General features: G+C 38.9%; 1 protein-coding gene across 1 annotated transcript in view; it reads left to right on the top strand.

Moving 5' to 3' along the window:
- Positions 1–24,604, top strand: part of LOC141060083 (calpain-13-like) — a 134,437-nt gene that overhangs the window by 53,124 nt on the left and 56,709 nt on the right. The window contains 4 exon segments of the mRNA XM_073556360.1: positions 6,406–6,491; positions 7,792–7,866; positions 12,015–12,175; positions 12,905–13,071. Of these exon segments, the coding sequence (XP_073412461.1) occupies positions 6,406–6,491; positions 7,792–7,866; positions 12,015–12,175; positions 12,905–13,071 (489 nt within the window).

Raw genomic sequence — 24,604 nt, 5'->3', positions numbered from 1 at the left:
TTGCATGCGTCGTGCGCCCCCTATCTTCATCACAGAGGGCGCAGGCCGTGCGCAGTCTGCGCACAGTCTGCGTTTGGCGGCGCATGCGTCCTTTTGACGGTGCGCCGAGCACAACCAAAATGCAACAGGTTGCGTTTGGCGCTGCTCGGCGCACCGTCAAAAGGACGCATGCGTCGCCAAACGCAGACTGTGCGCAGACTGCGCACGGCCTGCGCCCTCTGTGATGAAGATAGGGGACGCACGACGCATGCAACGTCATGCGCCCGGAGGCGGAGATACCGGTGGAGGCGGGGCTTAGCGGCGGCCGTGCGCAGGCCGTCGCTGCGCTCAAAAGCGCGAATGTGAAACCGGCCTTAGCCTAAGGCCACATTCATACGGTCAGTATTTGGCCAGTATTTTACATCAGTATTTGCAGCCAAAGTGGAAAAATCAGAGGAAAAGTGTAATAGAAACACGTCACCACTTCTGAATTTTTCACCCACTCCTGGTTTTGGCTTATAAATACTGACCAAACACTGAACGTGTGAATGTGGTCTAACAGTGAAACATTGCAAACAGTTTTCCAATTTTTCATTGTGCAATTAAGGACATTTCATTCTCGCTTCATTTTTAGCAACTTAGTTTAATTCACTGCCCAATTACAGTGGCTAAACCACAAATTGTTCTAATAACAATATCTAATAGCCAAAAATAGTATTACTAACACAACAAGCTGGAACAATAATATATTCAATAAAGATGGAACAATATCAATGCAAGTATGACAACAGCAACTAAATTGTTTTTAAAAAAGTCTATAAAAAATGTAATAAGGATGTATACTAAACTGAGAAACTATAAAAGCTATTACTAAAATACTGCTCCAAATGTACAAGAATATAACTACTATAATACTGTCCCTATGTACAAGAATATAACTACTATAATACTGCCCCCTATGTACAAGAATATAACTACTATAATACTGCCCCTATGTACAAGAATATAACTACTATAATACTGCCCCCTATGTACAAGAATATAACTACTATAATACTGCCACTATGTACAAGAATATAACTACTATAATACTTCTCCTATGTACAAGAATATAACTACTATAATACTGCCCCCTATGTACAAGAATATAACTACTATAATACAGCTCCTATGTACAAGAATATAACTACTATAAGACTACCCCTATGTACAAGAATATAGCTACTGTAATACTGCCCCCTATGTACAGGAATATAACTACTATAATACTGCTCCTATGTACAAGAATATAACTACTATAATACTGCCCCCTATGTACAAGAATATAACTACTATAATACAGCTCCTATGTACAAGAATATAACTACTATAATACTGCCCCTATGTACAAGAATATAACTACTATAATACTGCTCCTATGTACAAGAATATAACTACTATAATACTGCTCCTATGTACAAGAATATAACTACTATAATACTGCTCCTATGTACAAGAATATAAGTACTAATACTGTCCCTATGTACAAGAATATAACAACTATAATACTGCTCCGTTGTACAAGAATATAAGTACTATAATACTGCCCCTATATACAAGAATATAACTACTATAATACTGCCCCTATATACAAGAATATAACTACTATAATACTGCCCCCTATGTACAAGAATATAAGTACTATAATACTGCTCCTATGTACAAGAATATAAGTACTAATACTGTCCCTATGTACAAGAATATAACTACTATAAAACTGCTCCTATGTACAAGAATATAACTACTATAATACTGCCCCTATGTACAAGAATATAAGTACTATAATACTGCTCCTATATACAAGAATATAACTACTATAATACTGCTCCTATGTACAAGAATATAACTACTATAATACTGCTCCTATGTACAAGAATATAAGTACTAATACTGTCCCTATGTACAAGAATATAACAACTATAATACTGCTCCGTTGTACAAGAATATAAGTACTATAATACTGCCCCTATGTACAAGAATATAACTACTATAAAACTGCTCCTATGTACAAGAATATAACTACTATAATACTGCCCCCTATGTACAAGATTATAACTACGATAATACTGCTCCCTATGTACAAGAATATAGATACTTTATTATAACTACGATAATACTGCTCCATATTTACAAGAATATAATTACTATAATACTGCCCCTATGTACAAGAATATAACTGCTATAATACTGCCCCTATGTACAAGAATATAACTAGTATAATACTGCACCTATGTACAAGAATATAACTACAATAATACTGCCCCTATGTACAAGAATATAACTACTATAATACTGCTCCTATGTACAGGAATATAACTACTATAATACTGCTCCTATGTGCAAGAATATAACTACTATAATGCTGCTCCTATGTGCAAGAATATAACTACTATAATGCTGCTCCTATGTACAGGAATATAACGTCTATAATACTGCTCCTATGTAAAAGAATATAACTACTATAATACTGCTCCATATGTACAAGGATATAACTACTATAATACTGCCTTTATGTACAACAATATAACTGCTATAATACTGCCCCTATGTACAAGAATATAACAACTATAATACTGCTCCTATGTACAAGAATATAACTGCTATAATACTGCCCCTATGTACAAGAATATAACAACTATAATACTGCTCCTAAGTACAAGAATACTACTATAATCCTGTCCCTATGTACAAGAATATAACTACTATATTACTGCTCCATATGTACAAGGATATAGCTACCATAATACTGCCCCTATGTACAAGAATATAACTGCTATAATACAGCTCCTATGTACAATAATATAACTACTATAATACTGCTCCATATGTACAAGGATATAACTACTATAATACTGCCCCTATGTACAAGAATATAACTGCTATAATACTGCTCCTATGTACAAGAATATAACTACTATAATACTGCTCCATATGTACAAGGATATAACTACTATAATACTGCCCCTATGTACAAGAATATAACTACTATAATACTGCTCCTATGTACAAGAATATAACTACTATAATACTGCTCCATATGTACAAGGATATAACTACTATAATACTGCCTCCTATGTACAAGAATATAACTGCTATAATACTGCCCCTATGTACAAGAATATAACTACTATAATACTGCTCTTATGTACAAGAATATAACAACTATAATACTGCTCCTGTGTACAAGAATATAACTACTATAATACTGCTTCCTATGTATTGCACAGTTACAAAACAAACAGTAAGACAATACAGCATTTTTGTAGGCATAGTTCACAGAGTTTATAACATGAAATTGGCTTAAGATGCCATATTTTTATTATGTAACAATATATTGCTAGAAAAAAAGATGAAAGTTTGTTTTCCAATTTTCTGGCAACCAAATTTAACTCACCGCCAGTTTCAGTGGATAAGCCACACATTGTTCTTATAACAATATCAAATAACCGAATATGGTTTCACTAAAACAACAAGCTGTTTGCAGAGAAACAATAATAAATTCAGTAAAGTTGGAACGATTTCAATGCAAATTGGACAACAGCAACTAAATTGTTTTTTGAAAAGCCTATAAAACTGAGAAACTATAAAAAGCTCAATGGGTCCAAGTCACAGTGAACTGACAGCAGTACAATATAACTACTATAATACTGCCCCATGTACAAGAATATAACTACTATAATACTGCCCCTATGTACAAGAATATAACTACTATAATACTGCCCCATGTACAAGAATATAACTACTATAATACTGCCCTCTATGTACAAGAATATAACTACTATAATACTGCCCCCTATGTACAAGAATATAACTACTATAATACTGCTCCTATGTACAAGAATATAACTACTATAATACTGCTCCTATGTACAAGAATATAACTACTATAATACTGCTCCTACGTACAAGAATATAACTATAATTCTGCCCCTAAGTACAAGAATATAGCTACTATAATACTGCCCCCTATGTATAAGAATATAGCTACTATAATACTGCTCCCTATGTACAAGAATATAACTACTATAATACTGCTCCTATGTACAAGAATATAACTACTATAATACTGCTCCTATGTACAAGAATATAACTACTATAATACTGCTCCTACGTACAAGAATATTACTATAATTCTGCCCCTAAGTACAAGAATATAGCTACTATAATACTGCCCCCTATGTATAAGAATATAGCTACTATAATACTGCTCCCTATGTACAAGAATATAACTACTATAATACTGCCCCTATGTACAAGAATATAACTACTATAATACTGCCCCTATGTACAAGAATATATCTACTATAATACTGCTCCTATGTACAAGAATATAGCTACTATAATACTGCTCCTATGTACAAGAATATAACTACTGTAAAGGTTCACAGGCTATGAATATCAACTCACAGCTGTTTGTTATCCTTTACTGGCTAGTTTACAGGGGAACCCCAGAAAAAAATTGACTTGGGGTCCACCTATAAAGTCGAATCCACAAAGGCTAGGCAGACAGCTGTGGGCTGATATTAATAATCTTGGAAGGGGCCTCCCCAGGCTAAAAACATCTACTCTCAGCCGCCCGAGAAATGTCGACTCATATAGATGCGCCAATTCTGACACTCAGCTTCGCTCTTAACAGTTGCCCTGTAGCAGTGGCAAGTGGGGTTTATATTTGTGGAATTGATGTCACCTTTGTATTGTCAGGTGACATCAAGCCCACAGGTTAGTAACGGAGAGGCGTCTATAAGACACCTATCCAGTACTAATCCTATAGTTATATGGTAAATAAAGACACAGCCAGAATAAAGTCTTTTATTTGAAATAATCACACAGACTCCTTTATGGAATCTTAGTTAACCATACTTACTGAACGCCTAATCCCTGACACCCTCGTCTCCTGCAACAAGAAAAAAATAATAAACCAACATATAATACTATCCTGTCCGACGTAGTCTATTTGTCTATTTAATACCGAGTGTCCCACTGCGATCTCACATGTAGAACAGTCACATTGGGACATGTGACCACTCTACCCGGCCTCCGGCGATACATTGACAGGAGGTGATCGCTCCCGCAGTGTATCACTGCGCTGCTGTAAGAGTTCACTGGAGTTCATCAGATCCGGTGCTCTGACTTACGGCACTACAGCTGTGTGAGAACTTTCTCATGCAGTGGTGCCATAAGTGGGAGCACCAGAGCTGATCAGCCGATGTACTCCGGTGAACTTTCACGGCGGCTCAGTGATATATTGCGGGAGCAATTACCTCCTGCCAGTGTATCGCCGGCAGCCGAGTCAGATCACTGTGGGACACTCGGTATTAAATGGACTACGGCAGACAGGGAGTATATGTTGGTTTATTATTTTTGATTGCTTGCAGGTGATGCGGGCGTCGGGGATTAGGTGTTCGGTGAGTATGTATATTGTATGTGGTTATGTCAGTATTTTGATTTTTTTTTAACAAATGAACTCAGGCACCGGATGATGAGACTATTCTCCCACCCTCGGCTCATGCTGTCTCTGTTATATGTAACAGTAGACTTAGCCAGATGCGAGTAGCAGTCCCATCAGACGACACCTAAGTGCAATCACTGTGGGCTGTTTGTCGCATCGGTACACACCCGTACACACACCCGCAGACAGACACAGACAGTCGCACACATATTCTCCACTCACACCCTTTTCTTCCTTCTGACATCATTTCCTTTGACAATTCTGCATCGTTTTTGGCAGCAAATCTGCAGCAAATCCGCAAACCTTTTTACACCTGCGTTTTTGCTGCAGATTTGACTGACTCAATGGAAGTCAGTGGGTGAAAAAGAAAAAAAGAATTGAGATGCTGCGGAAAATAAAACGCTGCAAATAAGGACGGAAATTTCCGCAGCATGTGCACAACACTTCAGGAATGCCATTGATTAACATTGCTTAAGCAATCCATAGCGTTTTTGGAGGATTTCTGCGCGGAAAAAACGCTGCGGAAATGCAACAAATCCGCAACGTGTGCACAGCTGCTACATGACAAGTGATGGGTGGAGGGCGCTGGGCAGTTACAGATCTTACATTGCCATGCCATGACCCGGGGGGTGACGGAAGATACGGCACAACCAAGGTAAATAAAAGCCAATAATTGTTTAATCTGTATCCATAAAAACGACACACAAGGGATTTAAAACTGTCAGTGTCACATATGACTATTCTGGATCTTGGTGCCCAGAGTACGTTCCTTCTCTACGCTCCACTATATTTAGGACAACCTGCTACCTCCAGCTGACAGCGCTGTGAAGCTGGAGTCGCTGATCACAGTGCCACCTCTATGAGATATCAAAGCACCTAACATGGAAGAGGGTTCATTACTAAAACTGATAGAAAAAATGTCATTTATTTCCCCACAGATTGAATATAACAACAGGTTAGAAGACATTGTTCGTGTTTGGAATCCTTGGGGGCAAGGAGAATGGAACGGACGCTGGAGCGATGGGTAAGCACCACCCCACAATGCATGGGGTCATTCTACACTAATGGGACAATTTCATGAGGCTTAAAGGAATCTGTCAGAAGGGTTTTGCTGTATATATGACACCAGCTTGAGGTAGGTGCGGAGACCCTGATTCCTGCTATGTTGACTTTCTCTGCTGCGGATCTGGCAGAGCTCCGTTGTGGAGCTGTGTATAGCCTGCTTTCTGTGTACATTGTTCATAGGGAGGTAGCTGCTAATAAGGGCCAAGAGCATGGCTGGACTAGGAGGCTTGAGGCCAGTTGTCCGGTAGTGATAATCACCTGCTGATAAAACACTGATTGTATTAAAACTGCAAAACACAGCTCAGTCAGTGACACATCGCAAGAATCGGGGTCTCTGCCCCTACTTCATGGCGCTCCGAGATCACATAGTAAAAACTTGTCGACAGATTCTACTAAAGTCATACTTGAGACACTTTTGGTTTTATACAGTAATAATGAAGCAGTATAACTGAAAAGTTTTCCAACTTTCTAATATACTTTGTCCCCTATTTATCATTATCTTTCGGACTTTTTTCTGGTTCTGTTAATGACTTTTATGTTTTCACCGCTTTCATTATTTAATTAGCTCTTTTTTTAAAGTTAATTTTACTCAGTTTTTTCTTTTTTTGGTAATTTAGGGTCATCTGTTTTGTCCAGATATTTTAGCTTAATTCATCATTTGCAACATTTCAAAATGTGTCCACATTTTTGAGCAATTTCACTCCAGTAGTGCTGCATGCCCCTCCACCTTATTGGTGATTGACAGCGCTGTTTAGCCTGGAGTGAGCACTGTCTGCAGAGAGCGCTAAGGCAAACCATCCAGGGCAATCACCAGGGAAGGAGACAGAAGGCAGTGGGTGAGACAGCGTACTAACCCAGAAGGCACTGTAGAATCTTGCATGACGTGCCTGAATTGATGTTTTCTCATTACAGCACTCCCAGTGGTCAGACATAGTACAGCAGATACACCTGACTTTTAAAAGAACATTGCTTGATGAGTGTCATGACAAATTCAATTTTCCAACGGACTCAGCACTGCAACATCTGTAGCGTATATCATTTATTTTGAGACTTTTGTTAGTGCATATATAGTATTTTCTTGTAATAAAAATTATGTGCAGCACTTGCAATTCCACAGCTGTCCTCTTGGTGTGCTAAAGTGCAGAACATCAGTAAAGTACTCATGAACTACCTAGTGGTCAAATTTGGTAAATCCCAAAACAGTTTTGAAGTAAAACTACCTTGTTTTTGTCTGTGCATAAAATATTCCTTTCTTCTAGAGCACCTGAATGGGACAGGGTCCGGTCAGAGATCAGGAAGAAATTGAACATTGACAGGAATGATGGAGAATTTTGGTATGTTTATTTTTAAAGAATAGATTCCTTCATTCAGTCTTAGGATTAATAACGTTTTGGTTTAGATTATGTAACACTCGCAGAATTAAAAGGCCTATGTCACGTGGACTGACCTCTTCATACTAAAGAGGACCTTTCACCAGTCTGAGGATATTAAACTAGTCACACCATGGAAAAGAAAGAAAATATTATTTTATTTCTCTTCTCTATAGTGAAAATATTACCTTGTAAAGTTTAGATTTTCATGTATGATACGTCCAGCTGGGCATTATCACAGATTTGTCTCTTTGATGGTATGACTATTCACAAGCAGGAGGCGTCATACATAAATAATACTCCCCCAGAGAAGCTTACAAAAAGATTTCTGTTTGAGATCTGTAATGACAGACAGCACTGCTCTCCACCATGATCTCTGCACCTACTGTGTAGAGTACTGCAGAGCTGTGTGCTATTCGGAACACCTCTAGGAGCATTGATATTATGGCAGTCAGTGTGGGAGTAAAGCAGGGCTATGTGTCATTACAAACACTCCTTGCAGCTCCTGTCAGGTGTGCTGTATCCCACAGCCTCCCACAATGATTGCCCTGAGATGGAAGCTGCTAAAGATGACTGATAGCTCAGCTCTGCTTTACTCTCCCACCCATTACATGGACTGGTGTAAGATGACAGCTGCTAAAAGTATTTGTAATGACACAAAACCCTGCTGTACTCGACCTTCCCCAAACTGACTGCTGTGAGATGAAAGCTAGAAGTGTTTGTAATATCATCCAGCTCTGCTGTACTGTACACAGTGGGAGCAGAGATCACAGGCATGTCACTGACTCATTACAGGAATATATAGCTTGCATGTCCGCTGACCAGCATAAAAAGCAGTGCAGCGTAGAAAGAATTATGGAATGAAGGAAATAGCTTACAATGTATACTGCTCTTGGTCTCCTGGGATTTATGCCCTGATGAAGGCTTAGTGTCGAAACGCGCATTGGGGCAGGGCGTCTATCCCAGGAGACCAGGAGCAGTATACATTGTAAGTGTGATATACAATGTCTGCAAAATATGATGTTGCCTGTTGGAACTTTCTAGAAAATCCGGCATTCTATGACATTGTAAACTGTCAGCCTGGTATGGAGCTGCAGCTTTCCCCCCTCCTCTTTTCGCCCACAACTCTTCACACACACATACCAGTGTCTTCATGTGCAGAGCCTGTGAAACTTGAAACCAACAACTTCCTCTCGAAGCACAGCAGGTTGAAAAGATCTCTTTGTTCAGAAAAACACAGGCTGGGAACAATATGGGAAGTATTAAAACAAGTCACATTGCAAAAACCATACATGACAGAGGAATAATAGTCATATTTCCGTGATCTGAGCGGTCCCAGCTTCGCTATGGTGCCTTTTGCGTAGTTCTCAGACTGAATTATGGAGTACTCCCAAATAGAATGTCACAGTTATGGCATGTTCGGTGTTTTCGGATCCTATTCGGTAAATTACATCCAATCATACCAAATATGTGTTTGTGCGAGCTTCCCTCGCTAAGTTATGATTATTATAAGTTTTAGTAAGATTTCTACCTAGAGAGTAAGGGAGGTGGGACTCTCCAGACTGCCCCTTTCAGTGATGTCACACACCCGGGGCTATAAGGTACCCCTCCCGTACAGGGAGGTCAGAAGAGCTCCAGTCCTCGTGCTGAGCAGAACCCAGATGAGTGGAGACGTGTGGCTCCGCCTTCTCCTTCCCCCCCTTAGCCGCATGGTCTGCCTAAGGAACAATATGCAACCGTGAGTGTAATTGCTTTCGGCCTTTAATCCCTTTGTTATATTTGTATTGTACATATCTATCGTCTCAATTTTATAGCACCTTTTATCTGTATAACCACTGCCCTACTTTTTCGGGGAATAAATGATTTAATAATTAGTCTGTTAACTCCACTCAGCCAATCATCATCTAAACTAAGCGCCTCTTTTAGATAATCGCTACTAATTCAAGGGGTTTGCCATGGACCCTCTTAATTAACTCTGTGAATTAAGTAAACCGTGACTGGTGGCAATGCGTTATGTACGGTTGTTGTGGCTAGTTGGCAGTCCAGAAGGGTCTTATATTGCTGAATGAGGGGCTGCGGCCACAGCATTGATAATTCCTTTACTGCAGTAGCCTAACTGCCGGTCCACAACAAGCAGCCCGTCCGGCGACTAATTATCCTAGGTGCAGTTCCCTGACCGACCTGAGGGTAAGGGGGGCGCTGGAGAGCTGCGAGTTCCAAAGTGGAACTGAGAAAGTAGGATATACATAAATCCCCGCAGTTCATAGAAGATTGTTAGCAGTGGTGGGGCATCCAAAATAACCCCCCTGCGGCAAATTGTTAGAGCGAGATTAGCTTGCTGGATATTTTTGTCACATGGTGCCAGTGGTGGGATAACTAAGATAAGCCCCCACTGTGCCTATGATAGCCGTGTGCCGGCAGTGTGTCGCGTCCCTCCGTCCGCTGATACACCCGTGTCAGTGGTGGGATTGTGACATAGTGGTGGCAGCGGTGGGCTGTTCGTCACAGTAAGCTATTTCCTTTATTCCATAATTCTTTCTACGCTGCACTGCTTTTTGTCCTGATCAGCGGACATGCAAGCTATATATTGACACTTTCTGTGTCTCTCAATAATATTTGTATTGTCTGCATAGACATACCGATTTACTGACACCTACTGGTCTTCCACTATATTGCACTGCACTTTACTTAATGTTTTATGATGCACTTTATAGAGTTGTATATATAATTATATTTAAGTTACACTGTTGTTATTTGTCACCTATCTCATATGCACAGCATTGCAATTAACAATTTTTTTTACACCATTTTTTTTGCACTCTTATGTGAATGGTATGCCCTATATCTGGTTGGGATTGCTCCAATTTTTTCAGCATATGCAAAAGAACTTTTTTTTCCAATATATTGATGCCTTTCTTCAATTTTTATCTTGTTATACTAATAAATATTATATTTTAATCTGGGACTTATGGTCGTTATGTGCTCTTTCGTGTGTTGCCCCTGGGTGTAGTGAAAATCTTTACAAGCCAACGTAGAAAAGGAAAATAATTTTTTAAAAAGGTGTTTTATTCAGCTCTGCTGCTCCATGATGTGGCCGGTTTATGGTGCTCAAACTGGTGAAAGGTCGTCTTTAAAAATAAAATGTAAAAAAACTTATAAATAAAATAATTGCGTCACCATATTCGGAGAGCCATAACTTTATTAGTTGTTCCTGTTTTTCTCATTTATATGAGAAAGCTCCTCTTTAGGAGCGGGCTACACTGTGACGTTTTGTAGCACTACAAATTCATTTTAACTATTAGGCTATGTGCACACGTAGCGGAACTCTCGCGGAAATTACCGCGAGATTTCCGGAATTCCATAACGTGGGAAAATTGCATTTTAAATTCCCGCGATTTTCCCGGGAAAAACTTTCATTTTGCAAGCGTAATTAGCTTGCAGAATTGCTAGCATTTTCCAAGCGATCTGTAGCATCGCTTGGAGAACTGATTGACAGATTGGTGACACTCATCAAACACTATGCCTTTGCGGCATCAATAGTAAAATATAGAATGTAAAAAATAATAATAAAAAAAAATATATTGTTATTCTCACCTTCCGACATCCCGCGCAGCCTTCCCGCCTCTCTCCACGCTCCCGGTCCCAGTAATCCTTTGCGACAATTACCGCGATGACGTCGCGGTAAAAACCGCAGCATTAGCACAGCATTGCGGAATCCCATAGGAATGCATGGGATGCTTATTTTTTGCGTTTTCGTGGCAAAATTGCGCGGTTAAAACCGCCGCGAAAACACGAAAAAACGCCACGTGTGAACTCAGCCTTAAGGACAGCTGCAGCGGACTGAGCCGAAGGTGAAAGGTTAAAATCAGTAGGGCTACAAAGAGTCGCAGAGTAGCCCAGACCTTAAGGCAGCTTACATACAATACTGTGAAGATGATATCGGCCCCTTCTAAAACGTAGTCTCTGATTGATGTTACCTGCGGTTTAGGCAGCGGGAATCAGTTGACCATTTCCCTTTTAATACATTATTCACTATTCGCTGATGACGCCTCTTGTGTTGTAGATGTAACGTGTGTCGCCTGTTTAAACTTGGGTTAATTTCTTATCCTTAGGATGTCTTGCAAAGATTTCATGCAATACTTTGTCCAAGTGAACATCTGTAACCACACACCAACTTTCTTGGATTTTGGAAACCCCCAGTACGTCTGGGAGACCACCAGCTACTACAACCAGTGGGTGCGGGGCAGCACTGCCGGTGGATGTGGCTCTATAGGTTTGTCGCACATTATTTCAATGTCCATAACATCAGTGGCGGACCAGAGCATGTATGCAGGGCAGGGCTGAGCGATCTTTGCAGGGATCAATAGGGATCCAATGTGATCTCCGTTAATTACACATTATATATATATTACCAATAAACTTTTTTTTACCCTGAACTTAGGCTGGTTTCACATTAGCGCATTTTCAGCGCGCGCACTGCCGGGGGTAGCTCCGCCCCCGAGCCGGCTCTCTGCCCGGCGTGCCCGCCCCTTCCTTGTAGCGCCGCCTCCTAGCGGACAGCGGCGCCTGCGATCGGCGCACCCTATCTTTAGCATAGGGTGCGCCGATCGTGCGCAGGCCGTGCGCTAGTTGCGCTTTGACCTGCGCTGCGCACTTTTGACGGTGCGCCGTGCGCGCCAAAATCCGAAAAGTTTGATTTTGGCGCGCACGGCGCACCGTCAAAAGTGCGCAGCGCAGGTCAAAGCGCAACTAGCGCACGGCCTGCGCACGATCGGCGCACCCTATGCTAAAGATAGGGTGCGCCGATCGCAGGCGCCGCTGTCCGCTAGGAGGCGGCGCTACAAGGAAGGGGCGGGCACGCCGGGCAGAGAGCCGGATCGGGGGCGGAGCTACCCCCGGCCGTGCGCGCGCTGAAAATGCGCTAATGTGAAACCAGCCTTAGTCCTCTCATTTCTCTCATGCTGTCTCTACAGGAAAATAAACGTGTCTCTTTTCTATTCAGATGATATGTGGAAAAATCCCCAATACACGATCACTGTTCCTGAGCCGCAAGGGACAAAGAGGGGATACAATGTGACCGTGGCTCTCATGCAGAGTATCAGCAATGAAAGGAAATACAATCCTCCATGGTTACCTATTGGATTTGCTTTCTGTAAGGTATGAACAAAAGTCCAAGAGAAATGGTGAAAAACAGTGATCATTACAATTTTCTTGCTAATAGCACTTTTTAAATTTCAAAATACCACTAACCAAAGACAACTACCCAAATAATAACTAGAAAAATACTATTCTTAAGTACAAGAGCATATATTATTATTACTAAGTTACAACCTCCTATGTGCAAGAATATACTGAAACTACTATAATACTGCTCCTATGTACAAGACTATAATTACTATAATACTGCCTCCTATGCACAAGAATATAACTACTATAATACTGCTCCTATGTACAAGAATATAACTACTATAATACTGCCTCCTATGCACAAGAATATAACTACTATAATACTGCCCCTATGTACAAGAATATAACTACTGTAATACTGCCCCCTATGTACAAGAATATAACTACTATAATACTGCCCCTATGTAAAAGAATATAACTACTATAATACTGCCCCAAGTACAAGAATATAACTACTATAATACTGCCACTATGTACAAGAATATAACTACTATAATACTGCCCCTTATGTACAAGAATATAACTACTATAATACTGCCCCTTATATACAAGAATATAACTACTATAATACTACCCCTATGTACAAGAATATAACTACTATAATACTGCCCCTATGTACAAGAATATAACTACTATAATACTGCCCCTATGTACAAGAATATAACTACTATAATACTGCTCCTATGTACAAGAATACTCGTATAACTACTATAATACTGCCCCTATGTACAAGAATATAACTACTAATAATACTGCTCCTATGTACAAGAATATAACTACTATAATACTGCCTCTATGTACAAGAATATAATTACTATAATACTGCCCCTATATACAAGAATATAACTACTATAATACTGCCCCCTATGTACAAGAATATAACTATTATAATACTGCCCCTATGTACAAGAATATAACTACTATAATACTGCCCCTATGTACAAGAATATAACTACTATAATACTGCCCCTATGTACAAGAATATAACTACTATAATACTGCCCCTATGTACAAGAATATAACTACTATAATACTGCCCCCTATGTACAAGAATATAACTATTATAATACTGCCCCTATGTACAAGAATATAACTACTATAATACTGCCCCTATGTACAAGAATATAACTACTATAATACTGCCCCTATGTACAAGAATATAACTACTATAATACTGCTCCTATGTACAAGAATACTCGTATAACTACTATAATACTGCCCCCTATGTACAAGAATATAACTACTATAATACTGCCCCTATGTACAAGAATATAACTACTAATAATACTGCTCCTATGTACAAGAATATAACTACTATAATACTGCCTCTATGTACAAGAATTTAATTACTATAATACTGCCCCTATGTACAAGAATATAACTACTATAATACTGCCCCTATGTACAAGAATATAACTACTATAATACTGCCCCTATGTACAAGAATATAGCTACTATAATACTGCCCCTATGTACAAGAATATAACTACTATAATACTGCCCCTATGTACAAGAATATAACTACTATAATACTGCCCCAAGTACAAGAATATAACTACTATAATACTGCCACTATGTACAAGAATATAACTACTATAATACTGCCCCCTATGTAGAAGAATATAACTACTATAATACTGCCCCTATGTACAAGAATATAACTACTATAATACTGCTCCCTATGTACAAGAATATAACTACTATAATACTGCCCCTATGTACAAGAATATAACTACTATAATACTGCCCCTATGTACAAGAATATAACTACTATAATACTGCTCCTATGTACAAGAATACTCGTATAACTACTATAATACTGCTCCTATGTACAAGAATATAACTACTATAATACTGCCTCTATGTACAAGAATTTAATTACTATAATACTGCCCCTATGTACAAGAATAGAATCGTAGAGTTGGAAGGGACCTCCTGGGCCATCTGGTCCAACCCCCTGCTCAAAGCAGGATTCGCTAAATCATCCCAGTCAGATGTCTGTCCAGCCTCTGTTTGAAGACTTCCATTGAAGGAGAACTCACCACTTCTCGTGGCAGCCTGTTCCACTCATTGATCACTCTAACTGTCAAAAAGTTTTTTCTAATATCTAATCTGTGTCTCCTCCCATTCAGTTTCATCCCATTGCTTCTAGTCTTTCCTTGTGCAAATGAGAATAAAGTTGATCCTTCTACAATGTGACAGCCCTTTAGATATTTGTAGACAGCTATTAAGTCTCCTCTCAGTCTTCTCTTTTGCAAACTAAACATTCCCAAATCCTGCAACCTTTCCTCATAAGACAGGGTTTGCAGACCGGTCACCATTCTGGTCGCTCTTTTCTGAACTTGCTCCAGTTTGTTGATGTCTTTTTTAAAATGTGGTGCCCAAAACTGGACACAATATTCCAGATGAGGTCTGACCAAAGAGGAGTAGAGGGAAATAATGACTTCACGTGATCTAGACTGTATGCTTCTGTTAATACATCCTAGAATTGCATTTGCCTTTTTTGCTGCTGCATCACACTGTTGACTCATATTCAGTCTGTGATCTATTAGTATACCCAAGTCTTTTTCACATGTGCTGTCACTTAGCCCTATTCCTCCCATTCTATATATGCTTTTTTCATTTTTATTGCCCAGATGTAGTACTTTGCATTTCTCCCTGTTAAAAACCATTCTGTTAGTTACTGCCCACTTCTCCAGTTTATTTAAATCTTTTTGAATCCTCTCTCTCTCTTCTCTAGTATTAGCTATCCCTCCTAGCTTTGTGTCATCAGCAAATTTAATCAGTTTACCCTCAATTCCTTCATCTAAATCGTTGATAAAGATGTTGAACAATACAGGGCCCAGGACAGAGCCCTGTGGTACCCCACTTGAGACATTCTTCCAACTGGATGTGCAGCCATTTACGACCACTCTTTGGGTCCGATCACTAAGCCAGCTATGAATCCACCTAACAGTTGCCTTGTCCATTCCATACTTAGTCATTTTTTCAATAAGGATTGTATGAGAGACTTTGTCAAATGCTTTGCTGAAGTCAAGATATACTATATCTACAGCATTTCCTTGATCCACCCAATCAGTGATACCGTCATAGAAGGAAATTAAGTTAGTCTGACATGACTTATTAGTTACAAACCCATGCTGACTCTGTTTGATCACTTCATTCTTATCCAGGTATTGACTTAAATGTTGTTTAATAATTTGTTCAAAGATCTTTCCTGGTATAGAAGTCAGACTCACCGGCCTATAGTTGCCTGGGTCCACCTTCTTCCCCTTTTTGAAGATAGGAACAACATTTGCTCTTCTCCAGTCTTCTGGCACTTCTCCTGTTCTCCAAGAATTTTCAAAGATTATGGAGAGTGGTTCAGAAATTTCTTCTGCTATCTCCTTCAGTACTCTGGGGTGTAATTCATCTGGACCTGGAGACTTGAATTCATTTAGGTTAGCTAAGTGTTTCCTCACTATCTTTCTGTTTATAGATATCCTGGATTCTTCTATTCCCTCAATAGGACAGTGAATAACAGTTGGTGTTACATTTCCTTTCTGAGAGAAAACAGATGCAAAATAGGAATTTAAAAGTTCAGCCTTCTCAACATCCTGTCTTACCATTTCATCATTTTCATCCTGTAAAAATCCTATAGCATCTTTGACTTTTCTTTTACTTTTGACATATCCCCAAAATCCTTTATTATTGCTTTTGACATCTCTTGCAAGCCTCAATTCATTTTCAGCTTTAGATAATCTGATTTGTGCCCTGCAGATTCTGCAGACAGCATTATATTCTTCTTTAGATATGCCTCCCTCTTTCCATTTTATAAACATTTTTTTCTTCCTTTTTAGCATGTGCTTAAGTTCTGTGTTCACCCATCCTGGTTTCCTTAAATGCTTCCTATTCTTCCCTCTTTTCGGAATTGTTAACAACTGTGCTTTGAGAATTTCATTTTTCAAGATTTCCCATCCTTCCTGGACATTTTTGTCTTTAAGGATATCCAGCCATTGGATCCCTCCAATTCTCTTTCTGAATCCCTTAAAATCTGCCTTTCTGAAATCTAACCTTGACGTCTGAGTCTTCACAGGTCTTCCGCCTCTAGTTATCCAAAATTCTAAAATAGCATGGTCGCTACCTCCTAGGGTTCCAGCCACTTTTACCTCCTCAACCATTTCCTCCCTGTTTATAAGGATTAGATCCAAGGTAGCAGTTCCCCTTGTTTTCTCCCCTACCTTTTGGAAGATAAAGTTGTCAGCAAGAGAGGATAAGAATTTCCTTGACCTGTTAGTTTTGCCTGAGAGAGATTCCCAACAAATGTCTGGATAGTTGAAATCTCCCATGACAACTATGTCATATTTTTTGGAGAACTTGGCCATTTGATGCATAAAGAGTTCATCCATATCTTCAGCTTGCACAGGCGGCCTGTAGTAAATGCCTACAATGGTGTCCTTTCCATTGTTCTGTCCTTGTATTCTTACCCAAACAGTTTCCACAGAACTCCCAGTCTCTGAAGCTTCAATCTCTGTGCAGATATACGCGTTTCTAACATACAATGCAACACCCCCTCCTCGTTTATCAAGTCTGTTTCTTGCAAATAAGTTGTATCCTTCTAGTCTTGTATTCCAATCATGTGTATCGTCCCACCAAGTTTCAGTGATTCCAATGACATCATATTTCTTTTCCTGTGTTAGTAGTTCCAATTCTCCTTGTTTGTTGCCCATGCTTTGTGCATTAGTATAGAAACATTTTAGTTTGTGATTGGTTTCTCTTTCTCCAATATTTTTATTAATTAGATTCTTTCGTCTTTGTTCTTCCTTTCCACTTCTATTAGCAGAGTTCTCAATAGCATTTGTCAGGTGTATGGCTTTTTCTGGTCTTTTGCTTCCCTTCCCATGTTGTTCTAGTTTAAAGCTCTCCTTACAAGTGTAGCAAGGCGACTTCCAAATACATGCTTTCCAGTCTTCGTAAGGTGCACCCCATCTCTAGCAAGTAGTCCATCGTATAAGTAGTTCACTCCGTGATCCAGAAATCCAAATCGTTGCTGACGGCACCATCGACGTAGCCAGTTGTTCACCTGCAGAATCTTATTCCACCTCCTTGGTCCATGGCCATCCACTGGGAGGATGGAAGAGAAGACTACCTGCGCTCCCAGTTCTTTCACTTTCTTGCCTAAGTCTTCAAAGTCTCTGCAGATGGTTTCCAGGTCATTTCTTGCGGTGTCATTTGTCCCCACATGTAGTAGCAGGAATGGGTAGTCATCTGTAGGTCTGAAGAGTCCTGATATCCTGTCAGACACATCTTTAATTTTTGCACCTGGAAGACAGCACATTTCTCTTGAAGTTATATTCGGTCTGCAGATAGCGGCCTCTGTTCCTCTCAACAGGGAATCCCCCATGACCACCATGAATATAACTACTATAATACTGCCCCTATGTACAAGAATATAACTACTACTATAATACTGCCCCTATGTACAAGAATATAACTACTATAATACTGCCCCCTGTTATGAGTTCATTTTCTCCTTCACCTCTGATGTCTGATGAACTCCCTCTGCTGGTGAAAGGAGGTAGTGAAATTGATCTGGATGGGAAGAACCTGTCATCTGAACAGGTGGAGTGTGATTGGACATCCGGAATTTCTGAGTGGATATAAAAAAAGGGGGAGACAGAAGCGCACAATAGGGTCTTATCCAGTGATATAAACGTTTCACAGATATGGATCCACTCACCTGGTTCAGTTGTGTGAAACACAACAACCATAAGCACAAATGGGTAGGATCCGATGAACTGCAGCAATCAGCCGGTCACTAGAATTGCATATATAGGAAGGAGAGAAATCCGGCTTTCAGGATCGCGCTGTTCCAGTCCAAAGTTCACAAGGAGTTAATCCAAGGACCAAGCAGTGATTATAACTTCCTTTTTATTCCATAAACTCTATGCGTTTCGTGTACACACTGTACACTTCCTCAGGAGCAAAAGTTACCAATCTTTTTCTCCTGAGGAAGTGTACAGTGTGTACACGAAACGCGTAGAGTTTATGGAATAAAAAGGAAGTTATAATCACTGCTTGGTCCTTGGATTAACTCCTTGTGAACTTTGGACTGGAACAGCGCGATCCTGAAAGCCGGATTTCTCTCCTTCCTATATATGAGTGGATATAAGGCAGCCGACACCCTGTAGGGCTGCTGGTGATCCTTTCTGCTCTGAGCTCTGGCATCCTGTTTAGTTCCTGTCTACTAAAAGCTAAGTTTTTTGCTCTACTATTTTTCCATGAGATTTTGTCTGTTTACTTAGTGTTTGTGTTCAGTCTGCCCTGGTTGGGATGGGCTGAACTCCATTTTTGTCTCTGATCAGTTGATCTCTTTGCTCTGTCTTCAGAATATACCTGAGTGCTGATATAGTGATTTTGAAATCTAGCGACTTCATGGCCTTTTCTATCAGACGTGTTGGACATTATTTTTGGCAGGGTTTTTTGCGTGATTGCAGCCAGCGTCTTTTCTGTCCTTTCCTATCTAGTTAGTTGGGTCCCATCGTTTGCTCAGCCTGTCTTTCTGTCTGTGTTTGTGTTTTCATCTGTATTTCACCGACAATACATGTTGGGGGCTGTCTATTGCTTTGGGGTCTGCTCTGGGGCAGTTTAGATTTCCCCTTTCTTTCTTTAGGCTTATTTAGCTCTCCGGCTGTGACGAGGGGTCTAGGGCACCGTAGGAACCCCCACGGCTACTGCTAGCTGTGGTGAATAGGATCAGGGGTCTGCAATCCGCTAGCTACCAACTTCTCCGGTTTTCTGGACTTAGCTTGTGTTTTTGTTTTTTCCTCCTCCGGTGACTCATTCATAACAGCCCCCTATGTACAAGAATATAACTACTATAATACTGCCCCTATGTACAAGAATATAAATACTATAATACTGCCCCTATGTACAAGAATATAAATACTATAATACTGCTCCTATGTACAAGAATATAGCTACTATAATACTGCCCCTATGTACAAGAATATAACTACTATAGTACTGCCTCCTATGTACAAGAATATAACTACTACAATACTGCCCCCTGTGTACAAGAATATAACTACTATAATACTGCTCCTATGTACAACAATATAACTACTATAATACTGCCCCTATGTACAAGAATATAAGAACTATAATACTGCCCCTATGTACAAGCATATAACTACTATAATACTGCTCCCTATGTACAAGAATATAAGATGATTTAGCGAATTCTGCTTTGAGCAGGGGGTTGGACCAGATGGCCCAGGAGGTCCCTTCCAACTCTACGATTCTATGATTCTACTATAACACTGCTCCCTATGTACAAGAATATAACTACCATAATACTGCCCCTATGTACAAGAATATAACTACTATAATACTGCCCCCTATGAACAAGAATATAACTACTATAATACTGCCCCTATGTACAAAAAAATAACTACTATAATACTGCCCCCTACGTACAAGAATATAACTACTATAATACTGCCCTTATGTACAAGAATATAAGTACTATAATACTGCCCCTATGTACAAGAATATAATACTATAATACTGCCCCTATGTTCAAGAATATAACTACTATAATACTGCCCCTATGTACAAGAATATAACTACTATAATACTGCCCCTATGTACAAGAATATAACTACTATAACACTGCTCCCTATGTACAAGAATATAACTACTATAATACTGCCCCTATGTACAAGAATATAAGATGATTTAGCGAATCCTGCTTTGAGCCGGGGGTTGGACCAGATGGCCCAGGAGGTCCCTTCCAACTCTACGATTCTATGATTCTACTATAACACTGCTCCCTATGTACAAGAATATAACTACTATAATACTGCCACTATGTACAAGAATATAACTGCTATAACCCTGCTCCCTATGTACAAGAATACAACTACTATAATACTTCCCCCTATGTACAAGAATATAACTACTATAATACTGCCCCCTACGTACAAGAATATAACTACTATAATACTGCCCTTATTTACAAGAATATAAGTACTATAACACTGCTCCCTATGTACAAGAATATAACTACCATAATACTGCCCCTATGTACAAGAATATAACTACTATAATACTGCCCCCTATGTACAAGAATATAACTACTATAATACTGCCCCTATGTACAAAAAATAACTACTATAATACTGCCCCCTACCTACAAGAATGTAACTACTATAATACTGCCCTTATGTACAAGAATATAAGTACTATAATACTGCCCCTATGTACAAGAATATAACTACTATAATACTTCCCCCTATGCACAGGAATATAACTACTATAATACTGCCCCTATGTGCAAGAATATAACTACTATAATACTGCCCCTATGTACAAAAAAATAACTAGTATAATACTGCCCTCTACGTACAAGAATATAACTACTATAATACTGCCCCTATGTACAAGAATATAACTACTATAATACTTCCCCTATGTACAAGAATATAACTACTATAATACTACCCCTATGTACAAGAATATAACTACAATAATACTGCCCCTATGTACAAGAATATAACTACTATAATACTGCCCCTATGTACAAGAATATAACTACTATAATACTGCCCCCTATGTACAGGAATATAACTACTATAATACTGCCCCTATGTACAAGAGTATAACTACTATAATACTGCCCCTATGTACAAGAATATAGCTAGTATAATACTTCCCCTATGTACAAGAATATAACTACTATAATACTGCCCCTATGTACAAGAATATAACTTCTATAACACTGCTTCCTATGTACAAGAATATAACTACTATAATAGTGCCCCTATGTACAAGAATATAACTACTATAATACTGCCCCCTATGTACAAGAATATAACTACTATAATACTGCCCCTATGTACAAGAATATAACTACTATAATACTTCCCCCTATGTACAAGAATATAACTACTATAATACTGCCCCTATGTACAAGAATATAACTACTATAACACTGCTCCCTATGTACAAGAATATAACTGCTATAATACTGCTCCTATGTACAAGAATATAACTACTATAATACTGTCCCCTATATACAAGAATATAACTACTATAATACTGCCCCTATGTACAAGAATATAACTACTATAATACTGCCCCTATGTACAAGAATATAACTACTATAATACTGCCCCCTATGTACAAGAATATAACTACTATAATACTGCCCCCATGTACAAGAATATAACTACTATAACACTGCTCCCTATGTACAAGAATATAACTGCTATAATACTGCTCCTATGTACAAGAATATAACTACTATAATACTGTCCCCTATATACAAGAATATAACTACTATAATACTGCTCCTATGTACAAGAATATAACTACTATAATACTGTCCCCTATGTACAAGAATATAACTACTATAACACTGCTCCCTATGTACAAGAATATAACTACTTTAATACTGTCCCCTATGTACAAGAATATAACTACTATAATACTGCCCCTATGTATGCCCCTATGGGCAGCACGGTGGCTCAGTGGTTAATGCTGCAGCCTTGCAGCGCTGGAGTCCTGGGTTCGAGTCCCACCAAGGACAACATCTGCAAGGAGTTTGTATGTTCTCCCCGTGTTTGCGTGGGTTTCCTCCGGGCACTCCGGTTTCCTCCCACACTACAAAAAACATACTGATAGGGAATTTAGATTGTGAGCCCCATCAGGGACAGTGATGAAAATATGTGCAAACTGTAAAGCGCTGCGGAATATGTTAGCGCTATATAAAAAAAATAAAGTAAAGTATGTACAAGAATATAACTACTATAATACTGCTCCTATGTACAAGAATATAACTACTATAATACTGCTCCTATGTACAAGAATATAACTACTATAATACTGCCCCCTATGTACAAGAATATAACTACTATAATACTGCCCCCTATGTACAAGAATATAACTACTATAATACTGCTCCTATGTACAAGAATATAACTACTATAATACTGCCCCTATGTACAAGAATATAACTACTATAATACTGCTCCTATGTACAAGAATATAACTACTATAATACTGCTCCTATGTACAAGAATATAACTACTATAATACTGCCCCTATGTACAAGAATATAACTACTATAATACTGCTCCTATGTACAAGAATATAACTACTATAATACTGCTCCTATGTACAAGAATATAACTACTATAATACTGCCCCTATGTACAAGAATATAACTACTATAATACTGCTCCCTATGTACAAGAATATAACTACTATAATACTGCTCCTATGTACAAGAATATAACTACTATAATACTGCCCCTATGTACAGGAATATAACTACTATAATACTGCCCCCTATGTACAAGAATATAACTGTTATAATACTGAATATAACTACAATAAGTTGGAGATTTGTATTACACTTATTTGATCTGTTACTTGTGTACATATTGTACTTTAGAGAGAGAAGTAATTTTTTTTTCTTCTCTTTTTCTTATAGGTTGGGGTGAAGGTAAGAAAATTATTGTATTTTATTTTTTCTTCAGATATATGAAGACAGCAATACCAAAGAAATTGGCCACAATATAAGTTAGAATATGTGCAATGTGTAGGTCCAGGTTCACACTGTATCCATGTAACTGACAAAAGCCAAGAAAAAAAAAATGAAATGAGAATATGCTTTTGGTATGTAAAGAAGTAAATAGTAATAGTACATGTAAATAACATAGATCAAGATCTAGACATTTTCCACAATTATGGATGAATTGATGTGTTAAAATTATTGTAGTATTTGTTCCCCTAGCTGTGCCTCTTCCACGTGTCTCGCTATTTGGGCAGAGGTTTTGCCATTAGATAAGGTTAAACTTATTTGTAATATCAGGGTTTGTTTGTTAGACATGCCCATGTCGTACCATCCCCCTGTGCTCAACTTTTTGGGATATTGGTGGTCTCTAATTCCTGGTCCCTCCTAATACAGTTTAAACAACCACTCATCTGGTGATTGGCTGCAGCGGTTTACATGTCTCTGTTATTATAACATTAGTACATGATAACAGAATCAGACGATGAAGTGCCAGGATTTTTTAGAAGCCAAGTTATTGAAGTTTGTCTGAAGTTCTCAGTCATGGCATATGCGTCTTCTGCTCTATATACTGTACTTTACATTTTTGGAATGGTGGATTTACATAGGCCTGACCCCAATGTAACTTAATTTATAAGTTGTTTGAAAAAATAGAGGGCTTCTTTAAATATGATACAAATATTATATACAAAGGCGGTGAATAGTTCATAGAATCATAGAATCATAGAATGGTAGAGCTGGAAGGGACCTCCTGGGCCATCTGGTCCAACCCCCTGCTCAAAGCAGGATTCACTAAATCATCCCAGACAGATATCTGTCCAGCCTCTGTTTGAAGACTTCTATTGCAGGAGAACCCACCACCTCTCATGGCAGAATGTTCCACTCATTGATCACTCTAACTGTCAAAAAGTTTTTTCTGATATCTAATCTGTGTTTCATACCATTCCGTTTCATCCC

Source organism: Dendrobates tinctorius, unplaced genomic scaffold, assembly GCF_039654945.1.
Source record: "Dendrobates tinctorius isolate UK_male_01 unplaced genomic scaffold, ASM3965494v1 ptg000232l, whole genome shotgun sequence".
In the NCBI taxonomy this organism is placed as follows: Eukaryota; Metazoa; Chordata; class Amphibia; order Anura; family Dendrobatidae; genus Dendrobates; species Dendrobates tinctorius.
Note: the sequence above shows the minus strand (reverse complement) of the source record. Positions and strands in the feature narration are given on the sequence as shown.